The sequence below is a fragment of the Oncorhynchus clarkii genome, chromosome 3 (assembly GCF_045791955.1).
Source record: "Oncorhynchus clarkii lewisi isolate Uvic-CL-2024 chromosome 3, UVic_Ocla_1.0, whole genome shotgun sequence".
Taxonomy (NCBI): domain Eukaryota; kingdom Metazoa; phylum Chordata; class Actinopteri; order Salmoniformes; family Salmonidae; genus Oncorhynchus; species Oncorhynchus clarkii.
In genome coordinates this window covers 37356632-37380178 of record NC_092149.1, presented here as the reverse complement: position 1 = coordinate 37380178, position 23547 = coordinate 37356632, and the positions used below count along the sequence as shown (strand labels likewise).

General features: G+C 44.2%; 1 protein-coding gene across 1 annotated transcript in view; it reads right to left on the bottom strand.

The window, feature by feature from the left end:
• Window positions 1–23547, bottom strand: part of LOC139394532 (ER membrane protein complex subunit 2) — a 68445-nt gene that overhangs the window by 4613 nt on the left and 40285 nt on the right. The window contains exons 6-10 of the mRNA XM_071142626.1: window positions 16885–16970; window positions 16458–16517; window positions 13440–13521; window positions 13068–13178; window positions 9884–9988 (exon numbers count right to left, since the gene is read on the bottom strand). Of these exons, the coding sequence (XP_070998727.1) occupies window positions 9884–9988; window positions 13068–13178; window positions 13440–13521; window positions 16458–16517; window positions 16885–16970 (444 nt within the window). The remainder of the gene's footprint in view (window positions 1–9883; window positions 9989–13067; window positions 13179–13439; window positions 13522–16457; window positions 16518–16884; window positions 16971–23547) is intronic.

The window sequence follows — 23547 nt, the reverse complement described above, 5'->3', positions numbered from 1 at the left end:
AAAATCATTATGAAACCCACTATATAAACCCACTATAAACTGGGTGGTTCGAGCCCTGAATGCTGATTGGCTGAAAGCCGTGGTATATCAGACGGTATGCCATGAGTATGACATGGGTATGACAAAACATTTATTTTTACTGCTCTAATTATGTTGGTAACCAGTTTATAATAGCAATAAGGCACCTCGGGGTTTGTGATATATAGCCAATATACCACGGCTAAGGGCTGTGCCCTAGCACTCCGGTATATTGGCGTGGTATATATTGGCCATATACCACACCCCCTCGGGCCTTATTGCTTAACTAACCCCCTGTGCTAAAACAGAGATTGGGTTTCTTTCTCCCACATACATGGCTGATGTGCCATTTCTGGCTGGACACAGAGAGGAGCATATTCGGCCTGTCCTCAGGAATGAGTGATAGGTCTCTGGAGATGCTCCGACTCCTCATTACAGACCAACATTCAATCCCATACTAACCCTCTTCATCTGGCTTCTACCAGCTTGCTAAATAGCAGAAGGTTTTACAGTAAATGTGCATATTCCAACACAAATCCACATGATACAAGGTGAGTTTCCCAACATACAAATGTAAAGCGCTGCTGCTTGGAGAACCTGGAAAAGCTATATAAATATATTCCATTATTATCGGGAAAAGTGACGCAGGGCTTGCTGTCAACCATTTATGAACCTGTTCACATACAGTATACACACACATGCATAGCCAATATAATGTTTCCATATGGGGGGAAACTGTTTTCAGAGTGTCATAGAGAGGGCATTTGGTGAAAATGTACCTTTGGAAAAGCAGTCCTTTCCGAGCGTGACTCATGCAGACGTATTAAAGCAGTGGTGTGGGGGCGGTGTGGTGAGGCTGAGGGGGAGTTGATGGTCAGCACGTTTCGCTGTGTGCTTCCCTAATTTCCCATTATCCCCAACCACAGAGCCAGGCAGCCAATTATCTCGCCTGCCTAAGGTGAGGGGACTGTATTAACTCCAGCCCAAAAACCAAACAATCCGACTCGAGAAAGACTAATCGACGAGCGGAAAAAATATAGACTAGATTCCATTAGTTTATGTAACTGTAGAGTAAATGTACAAACGAAAAAACACTAAAACGTCACAATTAAAGTGTTAAAATCCATTAAATAAACACCACCACAAAGATCATTCATTATTCATTCGTTAAGGACAGATCATAAGGACCATGAATGTAAGAAAATGCATTTCAAAAGAACAGAATTGCATATTTTGAGTTTAAATATATTACTGTGCGTTGATTGTTGAGAATGCAATTTAGGGATTAACATGGGTAAGAGGGATACTGGGACCGTCCCGGGAACACTTCACATTTCCCGAAAAAACTCAAACGACAAGACCTGGGACATTACATTTTTCCCCAATGTTAACACTACAAAATACACAACATGCACAGGAGTAGATTACAAAAAAATGTAATAGCACATTATCCAAACAGGTCCTCACATAGAAGCTTTTAACCTAGCATATTACCTTCACACAAAGATGCCACAAATTCAAAGCACACGTATAATTGACACTGCTGGACTGCACACGCAGCCCAAATGCAGTTAATAAACCCTACAGGAAACCCCTAGAGTATAGGCTATAAAATAATGTGCGCTGTTTCGTACCTGCTGCTCATACGAGAGCTATGATTCAACAAAGCTATTCTCAGGACGCCCTCTGTGCATCCTGAGCGCGCTCTGTGTCGAGATCGCTTACTGCTAAAATAATTGAGGAACATGATAACGCTCAGAATTTACGAACAGCCTGTTTCGCAATTCACAATAATGTAATTGCCGATCAAAGATAGTTACTCTATCATTACATAATGGCGAAGCCAACCCAACCAGGTGGCGTAGCGCCCCTCGTTTGGGGAGAACCCTGACATAGTGGCCATATCTTGGTTAATATCCTGGGACTCTATTTGTTACATTCCCCAGCAAGAAGACCGAAAATGTTGCTGAAACAGAAGGGGGAACTAACAAAGAGTCACTGACAACAACTTAAACGAAACAGGTGGAGTTTTAGGAGGGGGTCTAAAAGACTCATGGGGGTATCCACTTTAGGTTGCATAGCAGCAACAACTGGGACCTAAAAGACACCCACCATGAGCGCCCCACTAAATTGCCCCACTAAGAGGCAAACAAAAGAAAAACCCACACCAAACTTAAAAGACAGGAAACAACCCAAAAAGGTGGAGCATAACAGGGAAATCAGATCAAGGATTGTTTGCATAGAAATCAAAATAGGGAGAGCCAACTAAAAGGTGCTAACCGTCCGTATCTATCAAGACAACTGGAGCACTAGGTCAGCCACTCTTAAATAGCATCTGGGCCAGCACAGGTGAAACACCTTCCAACTAACGAGATGGCAACCAGCACAGGTGTAACACATATTGACTAATGAGGTGACACCAATGATGCGCCCTGTGTGCAAACGAGCTATACGTCCAACCTCATAACATAAAATGGAAAAACCAAAACCTCTATCACCTTCCCCCTTCAGACAACAAATATATCCTATAGTTGCTCACCACCAACAGAAAACAACTTCCATTGCACAACATAACCAACTTAAATGCATCGCTACTTAAATGAGTCGCCTTCTCCAATATAAACATGGCGTCTACTGGCTGTCAACAATTAAATACAAGACAAAACAGCCACCTCAATTTTTTTTCTTCATATTTTTTCTATATTTGCCGAAAAATCATAAGATTTCGAAAAACTCACATATGCTTCTATAACTCTCATCCCCTTCGAGCGAGCGCAACAAAAACAAAACTTGTCTCCAAAATGGCAAAATGTGCAGTCAAAATAAATTGTGAGGCAGGGCTACACACTGGCTAAGCCAAAAACGTGTTGACTGCCCAATCCTTGAAAAGACAAAATCAGCAACCAAGTTGTCCTTACCACAGACATTTCAAGGGGAAACTCCTGTAATATAGATACCAACTGTCCTCTCGTGATTTTCCTTAGTGGAAAAGAGTGGCAGCACACATGATCGAAACAAAATGGATTTGCCACATGCTCCGAATACAACAGTGAAATGCTTACTTTACAAGCCCTTAACCAACAATCCAGTTCAATAAATAGATGGTTGAGAGAAACTAGTTACCATTCTTTGCTTTGGGCAAAGGACCAACAAAAGACAATCTGGAACCTTTCTTTCTAAAATTATCTGCTGAAATTGTTGCCACCCCTATTACTAGCCTGTTCAACCACTCTTTCGTGTTGTCAGAGTCCCAACGATTGGAAAGCAGAGTCCCAACGATTGGAAAGCAGCTGAGGTCATCCCCCTCTTCAAAGGGGGGGGCACTCTTGACCCAAACTGCTACAGACCTATATCTATCCTATCCTGCCTTTCTAAGGTCTTCGAAAGCCAAGTCAACAAACAGATAACCGACCATTTCAAATCCCACCGAACCTTCTCCACTATGCAATCTGGTTTCAGAGCTGGTCATGGGTGCACCTCAGCCACGTTCAAGGTCCTAAACGATATCATAACCACCATCGATAAGAAACAACACTGTGCAGCCGTATTCATTGACCTGACCAAGGCTTTCGACTCTGTCAATCACCACATCCTCATTGGCAGACTCGATAGCCTTGGTTTCTCAAATGACTGCCTCGCCTGGTTCACCAACTACTTCTCTGATAAAGTTCAGTGTCAAATCGGAGGGCCTGTTGTCCGGGCCTCTGGCAGGCTCTATGGCCTCTGGCAGTGCCACAGGGTTCAATTCTTGGGCCGACTCTCTTCTCTGTATACATCAATGATGTCGCTGCTGGTGAGTCTCTGATCCACCTCTACGCAGACCTCTACTTCTGGCCCTTCTTTGGACACTATGTTAACAACCCTCCAGACGAGCTTCAATGCCATACAACTCTCCTTCCGTGGCCTCCAACTGCTCTTAAATACAAGTAAAACTAAATGCATGCTCTTCAAACGATCGCTGCCTGCACCTGCCCGCCCGTCCAGCATCACTACCCTGGACGGTTGCGACTGAGAATATGTGGACAACTACAAATACCTAGATGTCTGGTTAGACTGTAAACTCTCCTTCCAGACTCACATTAAGCATCTCCAATCCAAAATTAAATCTAGAATCGGCTTCCTATTTCGCAACAAAGCATCCTTCACTCATGCTGCCAAACATACCCTCGTAAAACTGACCATCCTACCAATCCGACTTCGGCGATGTCCTTTACAAAATAGCCTCCAATACCCTACTCAATAAATTGGATGCAGTCTATCACAGTGCCATCTGTTTTGTCACCAAAGCCCCATATACTACCCACCACTGCGATCTGTAAGCTCTCGTTGGCTGGCCCTCGCTTCATACTCGGCGCCAAACCCAATGGCTTCAGGTCATCTACAAGACCTAGGTAAAGTCCCCCCTTATCTCAGCTCGCTGGTTACCATAGCAGCATCCACCTGTAGCACACTCTCCAGCAGGTATCTCTCTCTGGTCACCCCCAAAACCAAGTCCTCTATTGGCCGCCTCTCCTTCCAGTTCTCTGCTGCTAATCACTGGAAAGAACTACAAAAATCTTTGAAACTGGAAACACTTATCTCCCTCACTAGCTTTAAGCACCAGCTGCCAGAGCAGCTCAGATTACTGCACCTGTACATAGCCCATCTATAATTTAGCCCAAACAACTACCTCTTCCCCTACTGTATTTATTTATTTATTCATTTATTTATCTCCTTTGCACCCCATTATTTATATTTCTACTTTGCACATTCTTCCACTGCAAATCTACCATTCCAGTGTTTTACTTGCTATATTGTATTTACCTCGCCACCATGGCCTTTTTTTTGCCTTTACCTCCCTTATCTCACCTCATTTGCTGACATTGTTTATATACTTATTTTTCTATTGTATTATTGACTGTATGTTTGTTTTACTCCATGTGTAACTCTGTGCTGTTGTATGTGTCGAACTGCTTTGCTTTATCTTGGCCAGGTCGCAATTGTAAATGAGAACGTGTTCTCAACTTGCCTACCTGGTTAAATAAAGCTGAAATAAAATCAAAATACGCGAGACACATTTCGGTGCACTTGTGTAATGATTGTACTGTTTAATCAGCTTCTTGATATGCAACACCTGTCAGGTGGATAGATTATCTTGGTAAAGGAGAAATGCTCATTAACAGGGATGTAAACACATTTGTGCCCAAAATTTGTGAGAAATAAGCTTTCAGGGATCTTTTATTTCAGCTTATGAAACCAACATTTTACGTTGCGTTTATATTTTTGTTCAGTATAGTTTTGATGGGCCATCAGCTGTGCAGGCTGACTGCCAGTGAATGACGGGCTGTGAATGATGGGCAGTGCTTATAACACAAATACTGTTTGCGATATTAAGATTCTAACAACGATAGAGTAATTAAAAAAGTTATTTTGTTTTGAGTCATTATGACGCTATCAGGACTTCTCTCTGGGTCATTAACATGTCAAAGTCGGGACCTTGCTTTCAGTAATAACATTTTTAACGGCCTTGCCCCAGTCGCTTTGACCCCATTGTGACGTCTGCTCCCACAACACCACTCACCTGTCGCCTTTTCTCGCACTGAGGTATGACAATCACCAGGTACAGCGGGTCATAAAAGCAGGACGACTGACACGAGTAGCCCTTTAAAGCCCCCATCAATCAGTCAGCACAAGCACACAGCAGCCAGGCCAGCCCTGCGGAGGCCCACAATGTTCCACAGCGGCTCCCTTTCAAATAGCCCAGCACCCATTTAAAAAGGAGGGAAAAAAAGTCAGAATTAAGAGTCAAGTCAACCTTGCACCCTGTCATTTTCCCTCTCACACGCAGGGTGGGGTCCCGCTGCTCTGCTGCCCCTGCCATTACCAGGCAACTTAAAACAAACACAGCCCAACAGGTTGCTGGCCGGGCCCACCGGGAGCCTCTTCCTGTTCCCTGGATAAGGGTGTGGCTCTGGCTCTGTCAGAGTGGAGACCAAAAACACATATTTTCCCTTGTGCATTTGCTCAAACACCAAATAGAAATAAAATGTTAATACACTTTCCACAGCCACGTTGTTGAGCTTAACATTCTAAAGTGTGCCTGATTGATTGACTAACACAGTTAAGTGTTCTTGATTAATCAACACCCAAAGCGTTAGATACCCAACACCCCTACTACTACTAACAGAGCCATTCCGTGCCTCTGAGGTGGAAACCCTCCCAGCACTGCAGGAGGGAAAGACAGCGCTGAGTGTGTCAAGACGTGGGCTTTAGTGGCTCAGCGTGGTTCCACTCTCCTGATAGAGCCCGCACATGCAGAGCAAGGAACTGCTTATTGCATGTTTAACTGTCAACGCCTAAATAAGCAATGCATATCACCCCTTATGGCAGCAAAGAGTTATATTAAACACACATTTATGCTCAAGGTGCCATGGCAACAGCGTAAACCGGTTTAGTGATGCCATCTGAGCAGCTTTTCACTTTTTCCGCTCTTTCCCCACGTATCCCCCTCGCTCTTTCCCGCCCCTTTTCTCAGAAAGGTAGACCCATCATACCTCCCCGTGCCACCACTAGTCATCTTTGTTCCACTCAAATCATACATGAGTAATCTGTGTGTGTGTGGGGGGGTGGGGGGGGGGGGTCGATAGCCCAGCAGCACACGTAAAGGCACAGTAAAAAATCAAAAATCAGAGTAGGCCTTGTGGTCTTAAGTCAACACATTAGCTGAAATCTACCCAAACAGTAAGACACTGAATTGAAGCCCTGGGTCTAGGACCTTTAGGTGGACAGTCTGGACCCCCCCCCCCCCCCCCTGCTGGTCAAAACCATTCTCAGTACAGCCGTGGCCTCAGAGGCTAAGTAGTGTGGTTCGCATAGACCAGGGGGAGGATACAGTAAGAACTCAAGAGTATATGCAAGGCATTCAGTTCTTGCGTAGCAGGGGTAGGTAAACCTGGTCCTGAAGTGCCACTGCAGGATTTTGTCCCAAACAGTCATGCACCACTAGGGCTATGGTGGTCATGACATTTTGGCAGCTGGTTATTGCCTTAGGAACATCTACAAAATAAACATAAAAAAAAGAGAGTCTAATAGATCCATTTAATATACACCAACACAATATATCCATAATTTATTTGATGGCAGGTCTAAAGAAACATTATGATATGGATAAAATGTATTTCAGAAGAACCGAGTCGGATAGGAGTCAGCCTACTGGATGATGTTCTGATTTTATTGTAAGTATAATTGAACTATAATTGAAAGGACAGTACGCATATGAAGTGGCTATGTTAGGCGTAAAAGTGATAATTTTAAAACAGGTCCTATACTCTAGATTTAGAGTTATTTGGATAATTTAGTTGTGAATGATTCAAACCTTAGAATGTCTTAGAAATTAAAAACATATATGGGCTGCATGATGCAACAATAGGCTATTGACTATTTGAAAAATGTGCTAAAAAAAAGCTTGAGCTCTCTTCCTTGCCTCAGGCTGCACACCCCGTTCTCTCATCAAGCAATCATATTTTACCTATCACTACTACTCTCAATTTAATCTGGTCTTTACTAATATGTCAAATTGGTTTTGACCTAGAATGGCCCATTATCAACAGGGTAGAGGCAAAGGGGGGGGGGGGGGGGGAGAATGCACTTGGATGGCGAATGGAGGCCGCTTACCCGGAGTTAAATATCCTTCCTGTTTGGCCCTGTCCGGGGGTGTCCTCGGAATGGGCCACAGTGTCTCCTGACCCCTCCTGTCTCAGCCTCTAGTATTTATGCTGCAGTAGTAGTTTATGTGTCAGGGGGCTAGGGTCAGTTTGTTATATCTGGAGTACTTCTCCTGTCCTATTCGGTGTCCTGTGTGAATCTAGGTGTGCGTTCTCTAATTCTCTCCTTCTCTCTCTCTCTCTCTCTCTCTCGGAGGACCTGAGCCCTAGGACCATGCCCCAGGACTACCTGACATGATGACTCCTTGCTGTCCCCAGTCCACCTGGCTGTGCTGCTGCTCCAGTTTCAACTGTTCTGCCTTAATATTATTTGACCATGCTGGTCATTTATGAACATTTGAACATCTTGGCCATGTTCTGTTATAATCTCCACCCAGCACAGCCAGAAGAGGACTGGCCATCCCACATATGCTCTCTCTAATTCTCTCTTTCTTTCTCTCTCTCTGAGGACCTGAGCCCTAGGACCATGCCCCAGGAATACCTGACATGATGACTCCTTGCTGTCCCCAGTCCACCTGACTGTGCTGCTGCTCCAGTTTCAACTGTTCTGCCTTATTATTATTTGACCATGCTGGTCATTCATGAACATTTGAACATCTTGACCATGTTTTGTTATAATCTCCACCCGGCACAGCCAGAGGAGGACTGGCCACCCCACATAGCCTGGTTCCTCTCTAGGTTTCTTCCTAGGTTTTGGCCTTTCTAGGGAGTTTTTCCTAGTCACCGTGCTTCTACACCTGCATTGCTTGCTGTTTGGGGTTTTAGGCTGGGTTTCTGTACAGCACTTTGAGATATCAGCTGATGTACGAAGGGCTATATAAATAAATTTGATTTGATTTGATTTTGATTTGATTTGATTTAAATCCTGCCGGGTTGGCTACTCCAGTTCAATAGTGGAGCAGCTGAGAAATAAGCCTAAATATAGTAGCAGCTGGGATCCTCCTCATTTCAGTGACAACCATCAAAACTCTGCTTTCACACAGGATTGCATATAGCAATGTCTGGACTAAAATAACATATTTCACTTCACGCATCACTGTTTGAGGAGCACACAGCCTCTCGCTGCGCGACAGGTAATACTCCGCCCAAACCCTGTATGCCATGGGCTCTCCAACCCGTTGTTCCTGCAACTACCAAGTGTTTCATTTGGGAAACCAAGTGAAATCTGCTCGGGAACATTGATAGTAACATGTTTTCGCAACAAAACATTTAATTAAACTGTTGACAGCTCCCATCTCTGCTCACTCGAGAAAGGAATGAAGGAGATAGGAGGAAATGGAAATGCACAGTGGTGGGATATTCTGTAGCTAAAGGCCTATTGATAATGGGGGGAATAGCCTATTACTAGGCTATTCAAAATCAAATACAAATTCACTATAATTGTAGGCTAACTCTGTAAGCTGCCCTGGACAATCAATGAATCAACAGCATCACCTAGGCCTATACATTCTCTCCCAGACTCAGCACCCCTTAAAATTAAATTTTAAAAAAACACACAAAAAAACAGGTAACCAGTCCATCCAGTATGAATAATAATACAGTCCACACTCAAAGGCGATTACTAGAATTTGTTTAATTTGGGAATATCGTCAAGAAAAATTATGTACAAAATACATTAAATCCTACGCTTTTTTATTCTGCCTTGCGTAATATGCGGTAGGCTATGTATTGTTTAACGGCACATTATTTTAATTCAGGGTTCTTTTCAGGCTTGGGCTCATACATCGGCACATGTTTATGCATAAGCTGTAATATATGTATGGGTGTTCTACACACAACCTCTTAATGCTTTGAATTAATAATCACCTTAGAAAGCGCTGTCCATTTCGTTGTGTTCGGCTTTGAAACAACATCCACAACAACCATGTTTTTCACTCAGTTTCAGCCTGTTGTTAAACCAGGGCTGACTAGCCTTGTTGTATAGTAACAGTATAGGAACAGTTAAGTGGAAAAGGCAAGTGGAAAATGCGGCTCAGTCGCTATAGCATGGCGCTTGCAACACCAGGGTTGTGGGTTCGATTACCACGGGGGACCAGTACGAAAGAAAGTAGGAAAATGTGTGCACTCTACTGTAAATTGCTCTGAATAAGAGCATCTGCTAAATGACTAAAATGTAAATAGTGTAGCTTTCATAATTAAAGTAGACACATAGCGTGACTCACCTGATAGGCTCGGTTGATTTGATTGGTGGCCCAAGCAGCATACTTCACATTTGCCTTTTTCACCGTTGCATTCACTTTGGGGCAGGCAGCAATGTGGCTTGCCGACTACACAGGGGAAGAAGAAGGGAGTGGAAAGCAAGGGAGAGAGGAAAGAAAGGTGTCGTCATATCAAAACAGCAATAAAAGCATAAATGAGATGAATGCGCAACCAACTCCGCCGTGGGCAGGACGAGAAAAAAATTGGCCCGACGACACGAAGAAAACTTTTACGGGAGAGGAAAAAGTGAGTGCTTTATTTAATGCCCCAGCTCCCCGAGTGCAGTGTCACTTAATGGGCCCTAATTTCTCCAACACCATAGATTGCCGGTGATGACAGGGCCCGGCATGTCTTCAGTGTGTCTTCAGAACCCGCGGTGCTGTGGCGAGCGAAGCGCGATGTGAATCATGCTCTCTGCCCGCCCCAGCTCCCCTCAGAACCACAAAACCCATGTATTTTCCATGCTACTGCCATCGTCTCCGAAGTGCAAACCCCACTAGGCTTAAACGGGCAGCACTTCAAAGATGTCCCTGTGGACATGCTGAAACTTTAACTACACCCCAATCAACTTTGCCCCCACTATTTCTAAAAAAAATGTAAACGATTTTGCTTCTGGATTTCTTCTTCATAACCTCCGGCGTATGATGTCAGCTCTACCCCAGAATTATGTCGTCCTCCGTGAGGATCCCCGCTGGTGGAGTGACACAGCACTGACTAACACCAACTAGTGTTAGTGCTTCTACATCTGCATTGTACAGCACTTTGTGACATCGGCTGATGTAAAAAATAAAATGTTAAAAAAAGACTTTATAAATACATTTGATTGATTGATTGAACCTTACAGTGATCACGGCTACCAACTACTCAGCTGTACCAGGTGCTCTGAACGACTAAACTGAACCAATCAAATAGCTCTTCGGTGAGGAGCTGCCCAACAATGGTGTTCATGAAGCTTCACAGTCTCCCAGAATCAGATGAAATGGTCAAAGCCATCGCCTTGGCACAATCCCATGTCAGGAACGAACTTGCACTTGTCAAGGATTTCAACTTTGGACCTCGTGCACACAAACTTTTTTACGATCAAATTTAAATCTGAAACCCGCGTTAGGCCAATATACAAGTGCCAGTGGATGATTTGACAGAGGAACGTAAAGTCCTCTATTTAACTATGTATGCCTTTCCTATGCACTTCTCAGTAGTTGATATTCAGACTTACCTTATGCAGGTGCGTAACGGGCCTTGCAGGCGTGGTTCCCTTACGCGCGCTGAATACATTTAATTCAAACCACTGAAAACCCTCCCACTTGCTGGCCAACAGACTTTCTCATGGAGTTTTCATTCAATAGGATTTTCAGTGCATTTATCTAAAGCCATCCCCTTTAATTTGGCGTACCTTTAATCTGAATTTTCGACAGACTCACTAAAATATATGGAAAGAACGGTTCAGAATATTAGGGATCAATGAAAGAAAGCCTTGTAGATCTAAATACACACCTATTTCTCATTTTGAACACCAATTGCTAGATAAAAAAAAATATTCTGATCTATATTATTTACGGTTAGGAAAGTATTTATTTAATAAAAAAATAAAAAAAACAGGTTTGGAGAGCCTATACGCACAAACGATATTGGTGAATCAAAAATACAGTGGTTCGATTCATCCTGAAAGCTGACCTATTCAAATTGTTCAAGCCACAAAATATTGGAAGGTGAGAAAAGTGTACAGTAGTGGCTGAACAGTAGTCAATAAGTCCACACTAAATCATGGAACTGTGATGAGAACAGTCCAGTTGACGTGAACAGTGTGCCAGTCTCCAGGTTTAACCTGCTACATGTACTGTATGTATGGTCTACAGTTCGTAATGGTTCCAATAGGCTACATGTCCCAAATGATTGCACAACTTGTAATATGTCAGCCCGATATGATCTACTATTGCTAGCGATCCTCAGGAACAACCACACGAACGTGACAGAGTGAAGAAAGGTAAACTGACTGTAATGGAATGATGCAAAATGTAAGGAGAGGAACACTAAAATGACCGTCGTAAATGTACGTGGGTATAACTGACAGTGGCATGGTGAAATAGACCTAGAACAATTGTCATTTATATTTACAATCCCCTTATCCAAATGGCTTACTCATTTACCTAGTGCTTATCAAATCGCTCTTATCAAATGTGTAGAGAGAAAAGTGCATACAAAGATAAGAGCACCTAAACAGAACGGAATTAACAACAACAACTTTGGAGGTTAAGGGACCTGAAATTCTTAAATTTATGCTGCTTTTTATGCACGTTCTGTAGCTAGCTAGCACCTTGAAGACCTTCTTAGACTTACCTCTTTTTCCATTTACCCTGAAAGTAGTCTACGGGCCGGGAGAGACATTTGTTTAAATAACGTTAGCTCATTTGAACCCCATGGACTTCTTTTAGAAACATAAAAGTTAGTCTATAAAAGTGAAGATACCTCTTCAAAGACCATGAACGGATCCAGTGGTTGTGCCCCTTTCCAGGTATGAGATGTTTTGACTGCTTGAACCCCTGTTGCAATAGAGAGAAAACACTGGAAGGCCTGTGTCGCTGCTTCTCTCTGCTCTGGCCATCCACCCACCCTTATTCCTGCACTCTCCGTTTGTGTTCTTATGTCAGGACTCACTTACATATGATGCATTTGTGCTAACGGACAACTTCCTGTTTAAATAAATATGCAGATGAAAGGGGGGCATTTGGCGCAGACGAAATCAAAACGTTAACCTGGGCCGGGGCTGGGGGGCTGCCTGCGACTGACAGAACGCGGGAAGGAGGCAGTGGCCCTCTCTTCCCCGTTTTCTTACTGCCACTGCTCTTTATTTATTTGAGTCATTTTGGTCCTCAACATGAAAAAAGGTCCCGTACGAAAGCCTAGAGGGGTAAAATTACCAAAATTGAGCGCTTGAAGGGGCAGACTTTTCCAAGCCAGGGGGGGTTTACCCACTGAGTCAGCATTGACCTGACCTATCTGAAAGCTGGGCTCTGTGGTCGCTACACAAAAGGCAGTAGCAGGCCTGCACATTTTGACAAACCACAGGAGAAAAAGGGATGAGTTGTTGCTCTTTCACCCCCCTCCCTCGCTCCTCTCATCATGCGACGGTTAGATGTGCGAACTCACCATATACAGACCGAACAAGGCCCTCATGTTCCTGTTGTTCAGCTTCAGAGCCTGGGCAAAATACTTTCTGGACAGCTCCAGGTTTTCCAGCCCCCCCTGGGTGTACTTCACCTGTGAGACAAGGCATTAAAATATGGGCATGAGGCGTGTCAACCTGGGGGAGGGGGGGTGCTTACGCAATGCCTACATGGCATCTGGATAAGCACGACATGACAAGCCGTGTAAACATTTCGACATTCATGAGCGTGTATTGACGTTAAGTGCAGCGGCCCGCTCCTCCAGTGAGAGAGAGCATTCACGTAGAGGGCTGGGGGGAAACATTATTCCATAGTTAGGCCGCTTGATGACGGACATGCAGAGAGTTATACCTACCTCAGCGTACTGCTCACAGTACAAGTGATTGTGAGGGTTGGTCATCATCAGCTCCTCCAGACAGAAAGCTGCTTTTCCATAGCTGTGGGAACAAGGGAACAATGAATAGATTGATGACTTAGAGCGATGGACAGTTCATCTTCCAGCTTTAAAATAGTATGGGGGGGGGAAATGTGCTCCATTTCATCTGTGACGTAGTCCACCCATTCCAATCCAAGAGTGTACATTTGTTCTGCAGAAAGTGCTATTGCCGATTGGTATACTGTACATTTTGGCAAGTTTGGATCTAGGAAGATGCATCCAACAAACTAAGTTTATATTCACACTAAGGGGATCTTGTGGCCTACGTGGTTATGTCTATATTGGCGAAACTCTTCAGTTTTGCAAAGTGGAACATTGAAAAGGAGAGGAGCAGGGGGCTCCAGACACACAGGATCAATCTGTCTGGCGATGTGGCGATGTGTTTTTCACTCTGGTAATGTCTAGTTAAATACCTTCCTGAGGTCAGCGTTACAGTAGGAACTGGCACACTGTGCCCTACTTCAGATGAGATCACTTCTCAGCAGACTGCTGGAGCTGTTGACCTCACGCTAATCTGCAGCCATTCCACATCTTAAGACACACAGTTTCCCCTTCAGGGGACCCGTCCAAGGGAAGGCAAGTTTATCTCTCCAGCACACACAGTCAGAATTACACAGTCCACACACACTCAATTCCCACACCTTGAAAGAATACATGAACTCAGAACACCAAAACAGGGCTATTAAACAAAATTGGACAAAACACAAAACCCAGCATTCAGCTCTAGTGTAGAGAGACTGTACGTGATCCAGCATATGCTGTATCAGCGCTTGGCAATGTGCAGAAAAACCAAAAATGGTGCTTGTGGTGGCTGGGGAGGGATCATAAATGACACAAGATAAGGATGCTAATCTGTAGCCATTTCACTGCCACAGAGGGAGAAAGGGTCGGGGGAAAAAAAAAAAAAGCTCTGACGCAAGCTGGGTGTTTTTGGCGGGAACAGACAGGACCAAATGCTGCCTCGCACGACATGAAGAGACGATCGGGCCCATTTAGACTCTGTTTAAAGGACTTCAAAAGAAAGAGAGCAGCATTAGAGTGGTGGGGAGAGCGAGAGAGAGAGAGAGAGCGAGAGATCGGGGTATTCGGAAGGTTGGGGGGGCTGCTTACAATTACCACTTCCTCCCTATAAAGACTTTCAGATGTGCTCCTGCAGTGGCCCCGGGCCTGCAGCGGAGAGGAGAGGCAGCCTCCATCAGCAGGCAGAGACCTGGCTGACTGCAGTACCGCACCCTCCAATCTCCAACCTTCATCATCACCACCACTCAGCTCCAACTCGCTACACCTGGGTTAAGAGACCACGCTGCTACCTCGTGGTGGTAGCACTGTTACTATGACTCACACATATGCTTTGTTCTCTTTGAACACCAAACCAGACAATGGTTGGTTTTTGGTGCTACCAATTGTAATACCACAGTTTGACTGAGTTCCACCCCAAAGCTTTTTCCCAACCAGACTTGGGCAAACGGATCAAGATTCCTCCATTAGACTGTGCAAACTGACCACAGAAAGTGGCTCCATTGGATGACCAGGCCAATCTGAACCGTTAGACAGTAGTTAAATAACGCCTAATTCAACAGCACTACAAGCTCAGATGATTCCCAATGAGTCGAAGCATCTCAACGGTTCAACGCAACAATAATAAAAAGGCACAATCTCAATAATGTCAGAATATCACTCAGCGGTATGAGGATTTCTTTTTGTTTGTGTCTTTCTTTTTAAAAGTTTCCACTGCGTTAGGCTATTAATTACTGTCATAATGTTTGAACACTGATGCCTGTAGACATGTAACAATGGCAGGCCGTGAGTGATTTGTATATTTTTAGCTTGCGGGGCGCTACACACTGAGGGCGGGGCAGTTCATTGCTCTTCCTCTCTTCTCCATCAGCCTCTGTTTTTTCTGGCTCTGGAAACAAAGTGCCACCAACTTCTCCTGGGAATCTCTCTGCAGCCACTCTCCCTGCCTCTCGCTCTGTGGAAAAGAGAGGTGATAATGCCATGCTGTCCGGAAGAGAGGAGGGGGAAAAAAGGGAGTTTGTGACCCAAAATAAAGAAAAAGAGAGAAAAGAAATGGACACGCCTGTAGATAAGGGGCTCGGGGAGTGAATGGGGTGATATTACAAAGGTTTGGCTAAGCTGGGAGATAATCCGCTCACCCCTGGATGTCCTCCCTCTACTACAGCAATAAAGCCCCTCGGGACAAAAACGTGAAATATCCAATAAGCAGCCCTCTCACTGCGCTAAACATTCCTGCAGACACTGCCCTCTTGCCAGGGTGACCGCAGAGCCGGTGTGCTGCTCACACACACACACACACACACACACCAGAGCGCTTACACACACAAACACACCTCCGTGAAAGACGTCTGCTTCCCTGACTCCTAAGCCCCCAAGACAATTAAGGAGGGATAAAAAATAAAAAGTGACAAAACCAAACAAAAACATTTCTCACAATGCTCTTGTCTTGGGAGCCTGACAATTACCCCTGGCAACAGAGATATCAGTAGGGGGTTGTCTTACCCCCATATGTATGAGCGGGGGGCTTAGGGTCAAAATCCTATTACCCTCCTCTTCATGTGACAAACATAGACAGGGGCTCAATGAGGACCCCTGGCTGAGTTAGGCATTTCAACGCCCCTCTCCATTGTGCCCATCCTAATTACATCCCCCCTCTGGGATCAAGCCGTCAGGTCAGCCACCGAGACTGGGAGAGAGGAGCTACTGCTTACAGACACTCCCCAGTCCGTCTCACACCCCCCCCCCAGGTATGATAAGGTGCTGCCTCCAGGTCTTGACGAGAGCGAGAATGACCCACACCACTCAAACCTGGAACGGTCACCGGTTATTCCTCACTACTGGAATAATACGTCAGTCAAAACGTCACAAGTGATGTAGATGATGAGGTAAGCTAATGTGATGAAGAAATGCGATGGTTACTCGTGCTCGTTGATGTAGAGTTCCGATAACTCGTGCCACGCTTCCTGGTCCCCGACGAACCTGTAAAAAAACAGTGAGAAATTTAGGGAGTCTCCCGTTGAGGATGCAGTTCAGCATCGTCACACCATGCTTTTTAGAACCCTGATTAGCAGGAGGATCATCAACAATAACCTCTCTAATATATAGTACAATAGCTGAAATCGCCACGTTTCAAATCAATCAAAAACCGTGGCATTATATAACTAGGCTAACAGACGGACAGGGCAGAGAGGCAGAGCTCCCAAGATGGAGTCGAGATGAGGGGGTCTCATGGACAGGTTGTGGCCCAGCCCGGATCAAATCGAATGCAAACCCCATTTTAATTAAAAAGGCCAGGGGGGGTGCGTGTGAGGAGATCCTCCAAATCCCCTTGTAAAACACTACTCACTGCTCCAGATACTCGTTGAGCTCGCGGATGGCTTCGGCGCTCTTCCCCTGGGCCTTCAGAATCGAGATCTTCCTCTTCCTCGCCGCCTGTGGAGATCGGCATCAACAGAGGATTAGTAAGGTCTTAGCTCCTCAAGTGTTTGACCGAGGAGAGGGGGTCTCCTCAGAGCTCACACAAATAAAAGGGAGAGGAGAGAAAGGAGGAGGCGGGGGGGGGGGGTATGTGTTAAATGAGTTTGGGAGTCTTGGAACTGTGCTCAGGTGGAAGTTGGGGGGGGGGGGGGGGGGGGGTGGTATGAGATGTTGGTCAATGCTACCCCCCTCTCTGCTCCTGGCCCGAGCCCCTTGGGAATAGGGACCATCAGTTCACAGAACGCCAAGTCGATGGAGAGTGGAGGACTGGAGTGGTGGGAATCGGGATTTGACATTTTCTCTGCAGAATCATCAGCCAACAGCGTTGATGTGAAGTGGTGATTTTCAGTACCAAATCATTTCAGTTAAGAGATATCTTCATTTAGGAGAGATATTGACCGCAAGAACCAGCCTTACTGAGCACTTCCCTGTTACAGTTCTTACACAGCGGTGAGAAGCCTCGCTACTTAAAATGCTGATGTCCCTACTATTATTGATATTGTTATGGGGCAACTTTAAAATTGATGTGCCAGCATCTCATAAGAGGTAATGGTTAGCTAGGCTATATCTGTGGAAAGAAGAACACAAATCATGAGTCGATGTTTGAGTCGGCGTGTGTGAGCTTAGTGTCTGAGATAAAGTGGTGAGTCATCCCCGTCTAAGTAGGGAAAACAGGGCCTTACCCCAAACTCGACGGCCAGCGCATTCAGAACGAGCTTCTGAAGCCATGCTAACTTACATCAGCCTCCAATTGCCTTTTCTTTCATTTTGATGTTGAAGTGACCTTAAAGTGGATTAGATTCTCATCAATCTGAATCAGAAAGTATTACGCTCGCTCCTCTGACTTTTCCAGGCAGCGTTTGCGAGGGTGTGTGTGTACCTAACAGCGGGCTGCTGTTGCCATTAGAATAGTGCTGCCCTGCCTGCCACGGCCCATTTTATTTATGGACTGGCATTTGATTAAGTGGGGCTTCCTTTCTCCCACACTCATAACCAAAGCCATTGAGGGCTGTGCATGAGTCATGTCTGAGCCGCCATAAATCTGGGAATCCACTGACACCGCCGTCACAATAAATCCACTTATCCATCACCCTGAAACAGGGACCTGCACTACAGCCTGGCTATGGTGCTTACTTACACAACCACACACTAATCTAAAGTCAGCAATTTTTTATAAATATCTAGATTATCGTTGACCTGTATTATTGCTTGCATTTGTTCTAAAAATAAACACATACCATGTCAATTGCCGTTTGAGAGTGGTCCTCACACAATTAAACACAAGCATCATCGAGAAAATATTATTCAAAAGGATGAATTTATAGGCGGGGGGGGGGGGGGGGGGGGGGGGTCGCACCAACTTCCTCTTCTCTCCCCCTTCCCCCTCTACCCATAAAACGCATATGTCCTCAAAATATCAAACTATTCTACATGGACCATATTCTACTGGGGATTGATGCTATGTGAGATTAAGGAATTTTTACTCACTTCTAACCAAATTGCTAACATGTGTACTTTCCCCGTCCGATACCAAAAATCTGTCAGAACACCAACTTTCAGTGCGATTCTTGCAATTGTAGGCCTACCCCACACCCCTCTCTTTCCTCCTTCCTCTCTTCTCTCCCAGTCCTTCATTCCTGATAAAGAACCACTTGGGGCTCACTCAGAACACATGGAAGTTGGTAGCCCCGAAGGAGTCACACAGAACTTTATTAAATGCGGAGCTCTTCCAAACCGCTCCTCCTCTTCTCTCTCCCCCTCTCCAAACTAATGATCCAGAAGAACCTGGCAGCAGGGATAATCCCACCGTTGTCATGATTCTTTTTTAATTAGGGTTCTCGAGGAGCATTTAGAGCACTGGATTTTTAAATCAACCCTGGCGCTAACTGAGAAGGACTCACCACAACCCAGGCTCTGACTGTGAGGACAACGCTGGACACTTAGATAGCACGTTATAATAATGTTAAATAACATACAGAGGGAGAGATGGAGGGAAAAGAGATGGAGAGAAGAATACAGAGAAAAATAAGGGGGGGGGCCATGAACGATGTTATGTGCCGCTGTTGTGAAATAGCAGGTAGATGAAAGTATTAACGCATTAAAAGAAACACTAAAACATTCAGAGTAAAACATTTGTTTACAGTAAAAAAAAATACAAAACTGTTACACAGATGTTTCAAATGCCTAAGAGCTTAGGGAGTTTTACTTGTATTACTTGGAATCAAAAGTATACTAAGGCATCCAGAAATCAAATACAGAAGCATTGTCTAAATAGTGCCTAAATCATATGGTTGCAAAGAGCCAATATTTTCAATTTCAACAGGATCTGGTTTCAGCTCCGTAGAAATCTGAGTGCATCTTTACCGCTGTAAAAACTCTTGTCCTACACTCTAATTGCATACAATTCCCATTCAACCTCAGTAAGGGATTCTTAGTGACCTCAATTACTTCTACACAACAATAACGATAAGATGAGGGTCGGAATTCCATTTAACAGATGAATCATCCAGTGTCATTTGGACTCTGAATTAATAATTAATGAAACAACCTTTTGTATGAAATTGTGGTAGACAGACACTAGGCTAGGCTCTAGCTTTTTAGCCAAAGTTCTTAAAGAAAAAAAGATGAGAAGCACAAAAATGCATTTACGCAAGCAGACAAGAAATTCTCCAGATCATTGCTGTAGGTATTGGAACACAATAAAACTATGGAAGGGCTAAGAGTTCGACACATTCTTTGGACACCGCCATGGCAAAGAAACCTTGAGCAATTTCTGTTGATTCAACAATTTTGGTTAATGGGTACCACATCTATTCCACAGCCTGTAATTACAACAGCTCAGTTTCCAATCTCCAGCTCGGCATGCTGGGATGCCTCACAAGTCCTTGCTGTGGTCGCCAATTTTCCGCCATTTCTTTGAGCTCCATCCCCTCCCTCATTGTACAGAACATGTTAGAGAACATGCTGGACTGGGAGCAGTGGAGATCCTTCATTCAAAGACAGGTGACCTAAATGATGTCAGCCCCCGTCCACACCACACCCTCACCAGCCAAGAAGGGTTGGTGGGAAAAAATCTGGTCTGGAAGACACCAGGGCACAGTGAGGACCTGTTTCCATTCCCGCCCTCAGGCTTAACCGAAAGGGCGTTGATGTTACGGATGGCAACCACCCAGCCTTGAGATCAGGAAACGGACCGATCACATCCCCAGGACATCACCTGGGTGGTGCTCTGATGGGCTAGCGAGTACTTAGTACCCACCATTCCCACAAGGGTACTATTCCCAAGGCACCTCCCATTTCCCATTGGAGAGGATCTCACAACCCAAAGAATGATTAGGGCAATGGATATTTGAACTAGTTTACCCATTAAGTAAACTATTATGTGTCATAAGTAAAGCTTCTAGAAAGCCTTTGATAACTCAGAACCCGGTAGACTTTCAGCGAAGTCTACCTAAAACATTGTCCTTTGCGAAGGCTGATTTTACGCTCAGCCTTTCCAAGTTCAGATTAGGGAAACATTTTTGACGGTATACCAGGGTATTTGGAAATGGCCACGGGATTTATTTGACTTTTTTTTTTTATACATTTGAATATTTGCAGGTACTTTTTAAGTAAATACCTGCAGTCAACTTGTGTAAAATGTTAGGGGGGAAAAAGATTGTGTTCTTCATTTCACCTGCAACATCCATTTTTATTATAGAGCTTACCGGTAGTCCACAGTCACGTGGCGTTTACAAGCAGACGAGAGACCGGAGCCTTGTGAGTCACTCACCGTTGTACAGCACACACCAGGTGATCTAGTTACAGGAATTCACAACTATATGTTTGCTTGCTAGATATCTTATAATTATTAAGTTAACTGCCTAGAATGTGCTAAATGCTCTGCAGTTGTGCATGTGGTTTTCTAATTTCGTAGCTAGCTAGCTACAGTGGCTTGCGAAAGCATTCACCCCCTTGGCATTTTTCCTATTTTGTTGCTTACAACCTGTAGTTTTGGGGGGGTGTGTACCATTTGATTTACACAACATGCCTACTACCACTTTGAAGATGCAAAATATTTTTGGGGTGAAACAAACAAGAAATAAGACACAAAAAAATGGAAAAATTGAGTGTGCATAACTATTCACCCCCTAAAAGTCAATACTTTGTAGAGCCACCTTTTGCAGCAATTACAGCTGCAAGTCCCTTGGGGTATGTCTCTATAAGCTTGGCACATCTATCCACTGGGATTTTTGCCCATTCTTAAAGGCAAAACTGCTCCAGCTCCTTCAAGTTGGATGGGTTCCGCTGGTGTACAGCAATCTTTAAGTCATACCACAGATTCTCAATTGGATTGAGGTCTGGGCTTTGACGAGACCATTCCAAGACATTTAAATGTTTCCCCTTAAACCAGTCGAGTGTTGCTTTAGCAGTATGCTTAGGGTCATTGTCCTGCTGGAAGGTGAACCTCCATCCCAGTCTCAAATCTTTGGAAGACTGAAACAGGTTTCTCTCAAGAATTTCCCTGTATTTAGCGCCATCCATCATGCTTTCCATTCTGACCATTTTCCCAGTCCCTGCCGATGAAAAACATCCCCACAGCATGATGCTGCCACCACCATGCTTCACTGTGGGGATGGTGTTCTCGGGGTAATGAGAGGTGTTGGCTTTGCGCCAGACATAGCTTTTTCCTTGATGGCCAAAAAGCTCAATTTTACCAGAGTACCTTCTTCCATATATTTGGGGAGACTCCCACATGCCTTTTGGCGAACACCAAACGTGTTTGCTTATTTTTTTCCTTTAAGCAATGTTTATTTTCTGGCCACTCTTCCGTAAAGCCCAGCACTGTGGAGTGTGTGGTTTAAAAGTGGTCATTTGGACAGATAGTCCCATTTCCACTGTGGAGCTTTGTAGCTCCTTCGGGGTTATCTTTGGTCTCTTTTTTTGCCCCTCTGATTAAATGCCCTCCTTGACTGGTCCGTGAGTTTTGGTGGACGGCCCTCTCTTGGCATGTTTGTTGTGGTGCCATATTTTTTCATTTTTTTTATAATGGATTTAATGGTGCTCCGTGGGATATTCAAAGTTCCTGATATATTTATTTAGAACCCAACCCTGATCTGTATTTCTCCACAACTTTGTCCCCGACCTGTTTGGTGAGTTCCTTGGTCTTTATGGTGCCGCTTAGTTGTGTTGCCGACTCTGGGGCCTTTCAGAACAGGGGTATATATACTGAGATCATGTGACACTTAAATAAAAGTCCACCTGTGTGCAATCTAATTATGTGACTTCTGAAGGTAATTGGTTGCACCAGATCTCATTTAGGGGCTTCATAGCAAAGGGGGTGAATGCATATGCACGCACCACTTTTCCGTTTATTTTAAATTTTTGGGGATATTTTGAAACTTTATTTCTTCCATTTTACTTCACCAATTTGGACTATTTTGTGTATGTCCATTACATGAAATCCAAATAAATCCCTTTAAAATCACAGGTTGTAATGCAACAAAATAGGGAAAATAGGGGGATGAATACTTTTGCAAGGCACTGTATCTAGCTAAGTGGTTAGCTTCTTCCAAAATCAAGCTTCGACTGTTAACAGCAGAGAATCCCTTCCTGGATCATGAGCCTTGCTGTCTAATATTTGTTTTGTGCGTGCAGCAAACTGTGAGTGGCAGTTTTTTGTTACTTCTATACTTTACTTGTATATTTTAGGTCAGAGACTGTATAAAATGTTTGCAATGTGCTCGTTAGCATTTAGTTATTATTCTCTATGAGATTTGACATGTAGTTATTAGCATGGCACAAGGTCGGTATAAAAAGGTATGACAATTTGGATACATCCTAGTTTTAATAATTTTCTTGATTTCCTACACAAATGTGTTATCATTTACACACTGTGTCACATTGAGACATATGTGGCAATGTGTTGTATGACAAAACTGCACATTGTAGAATGGCGTTTTATTGTAATGATCATGCTGTTTAATCAGATTTTTTGATATGCCACACCTGTCAGGTTGATGTATTATCTAGGCAAAGGAGAAATGCTCACTAACAGAGATGTCAACACATTGGAAAGAAATAAGCTTTTTGTGCGTATGGAACATTTCTGGGACCTTTTATTTCAGCTCATGAAAACCAGCAATTTACATGTCGCGTTTATATTTTTGTTAAGTATATTTATTGCTGAGGTTGTGGAAGTGCCTACACTGGCAACTTGACGACCAAAAGCAGTTGCTCTGGAGGCATCATGGCCTATACAAACTAACTTGCGCTCCCCTTCCCACCACCTGTCTTGTCTTCCATGACAGAGTATTCAATGTGCTTATAATTGAAACAGGACATGGTGGATCTAACCTGTGTAAAACATTTTAATAGAAGAATGAACAGTGTGACTGGTTTTGTCCCAACAGAAACAGAGAGTAAAATAAAGAATGACGGTAAATGACAAAGTGAAGAAGGTGTAAAGGGGTCTGAACGAGGGGGGAACAGACAGTTACACGCCAGGGAACTGATAGAGATGAGGGGGGCAATTCTTCCACACCAGAAAGAT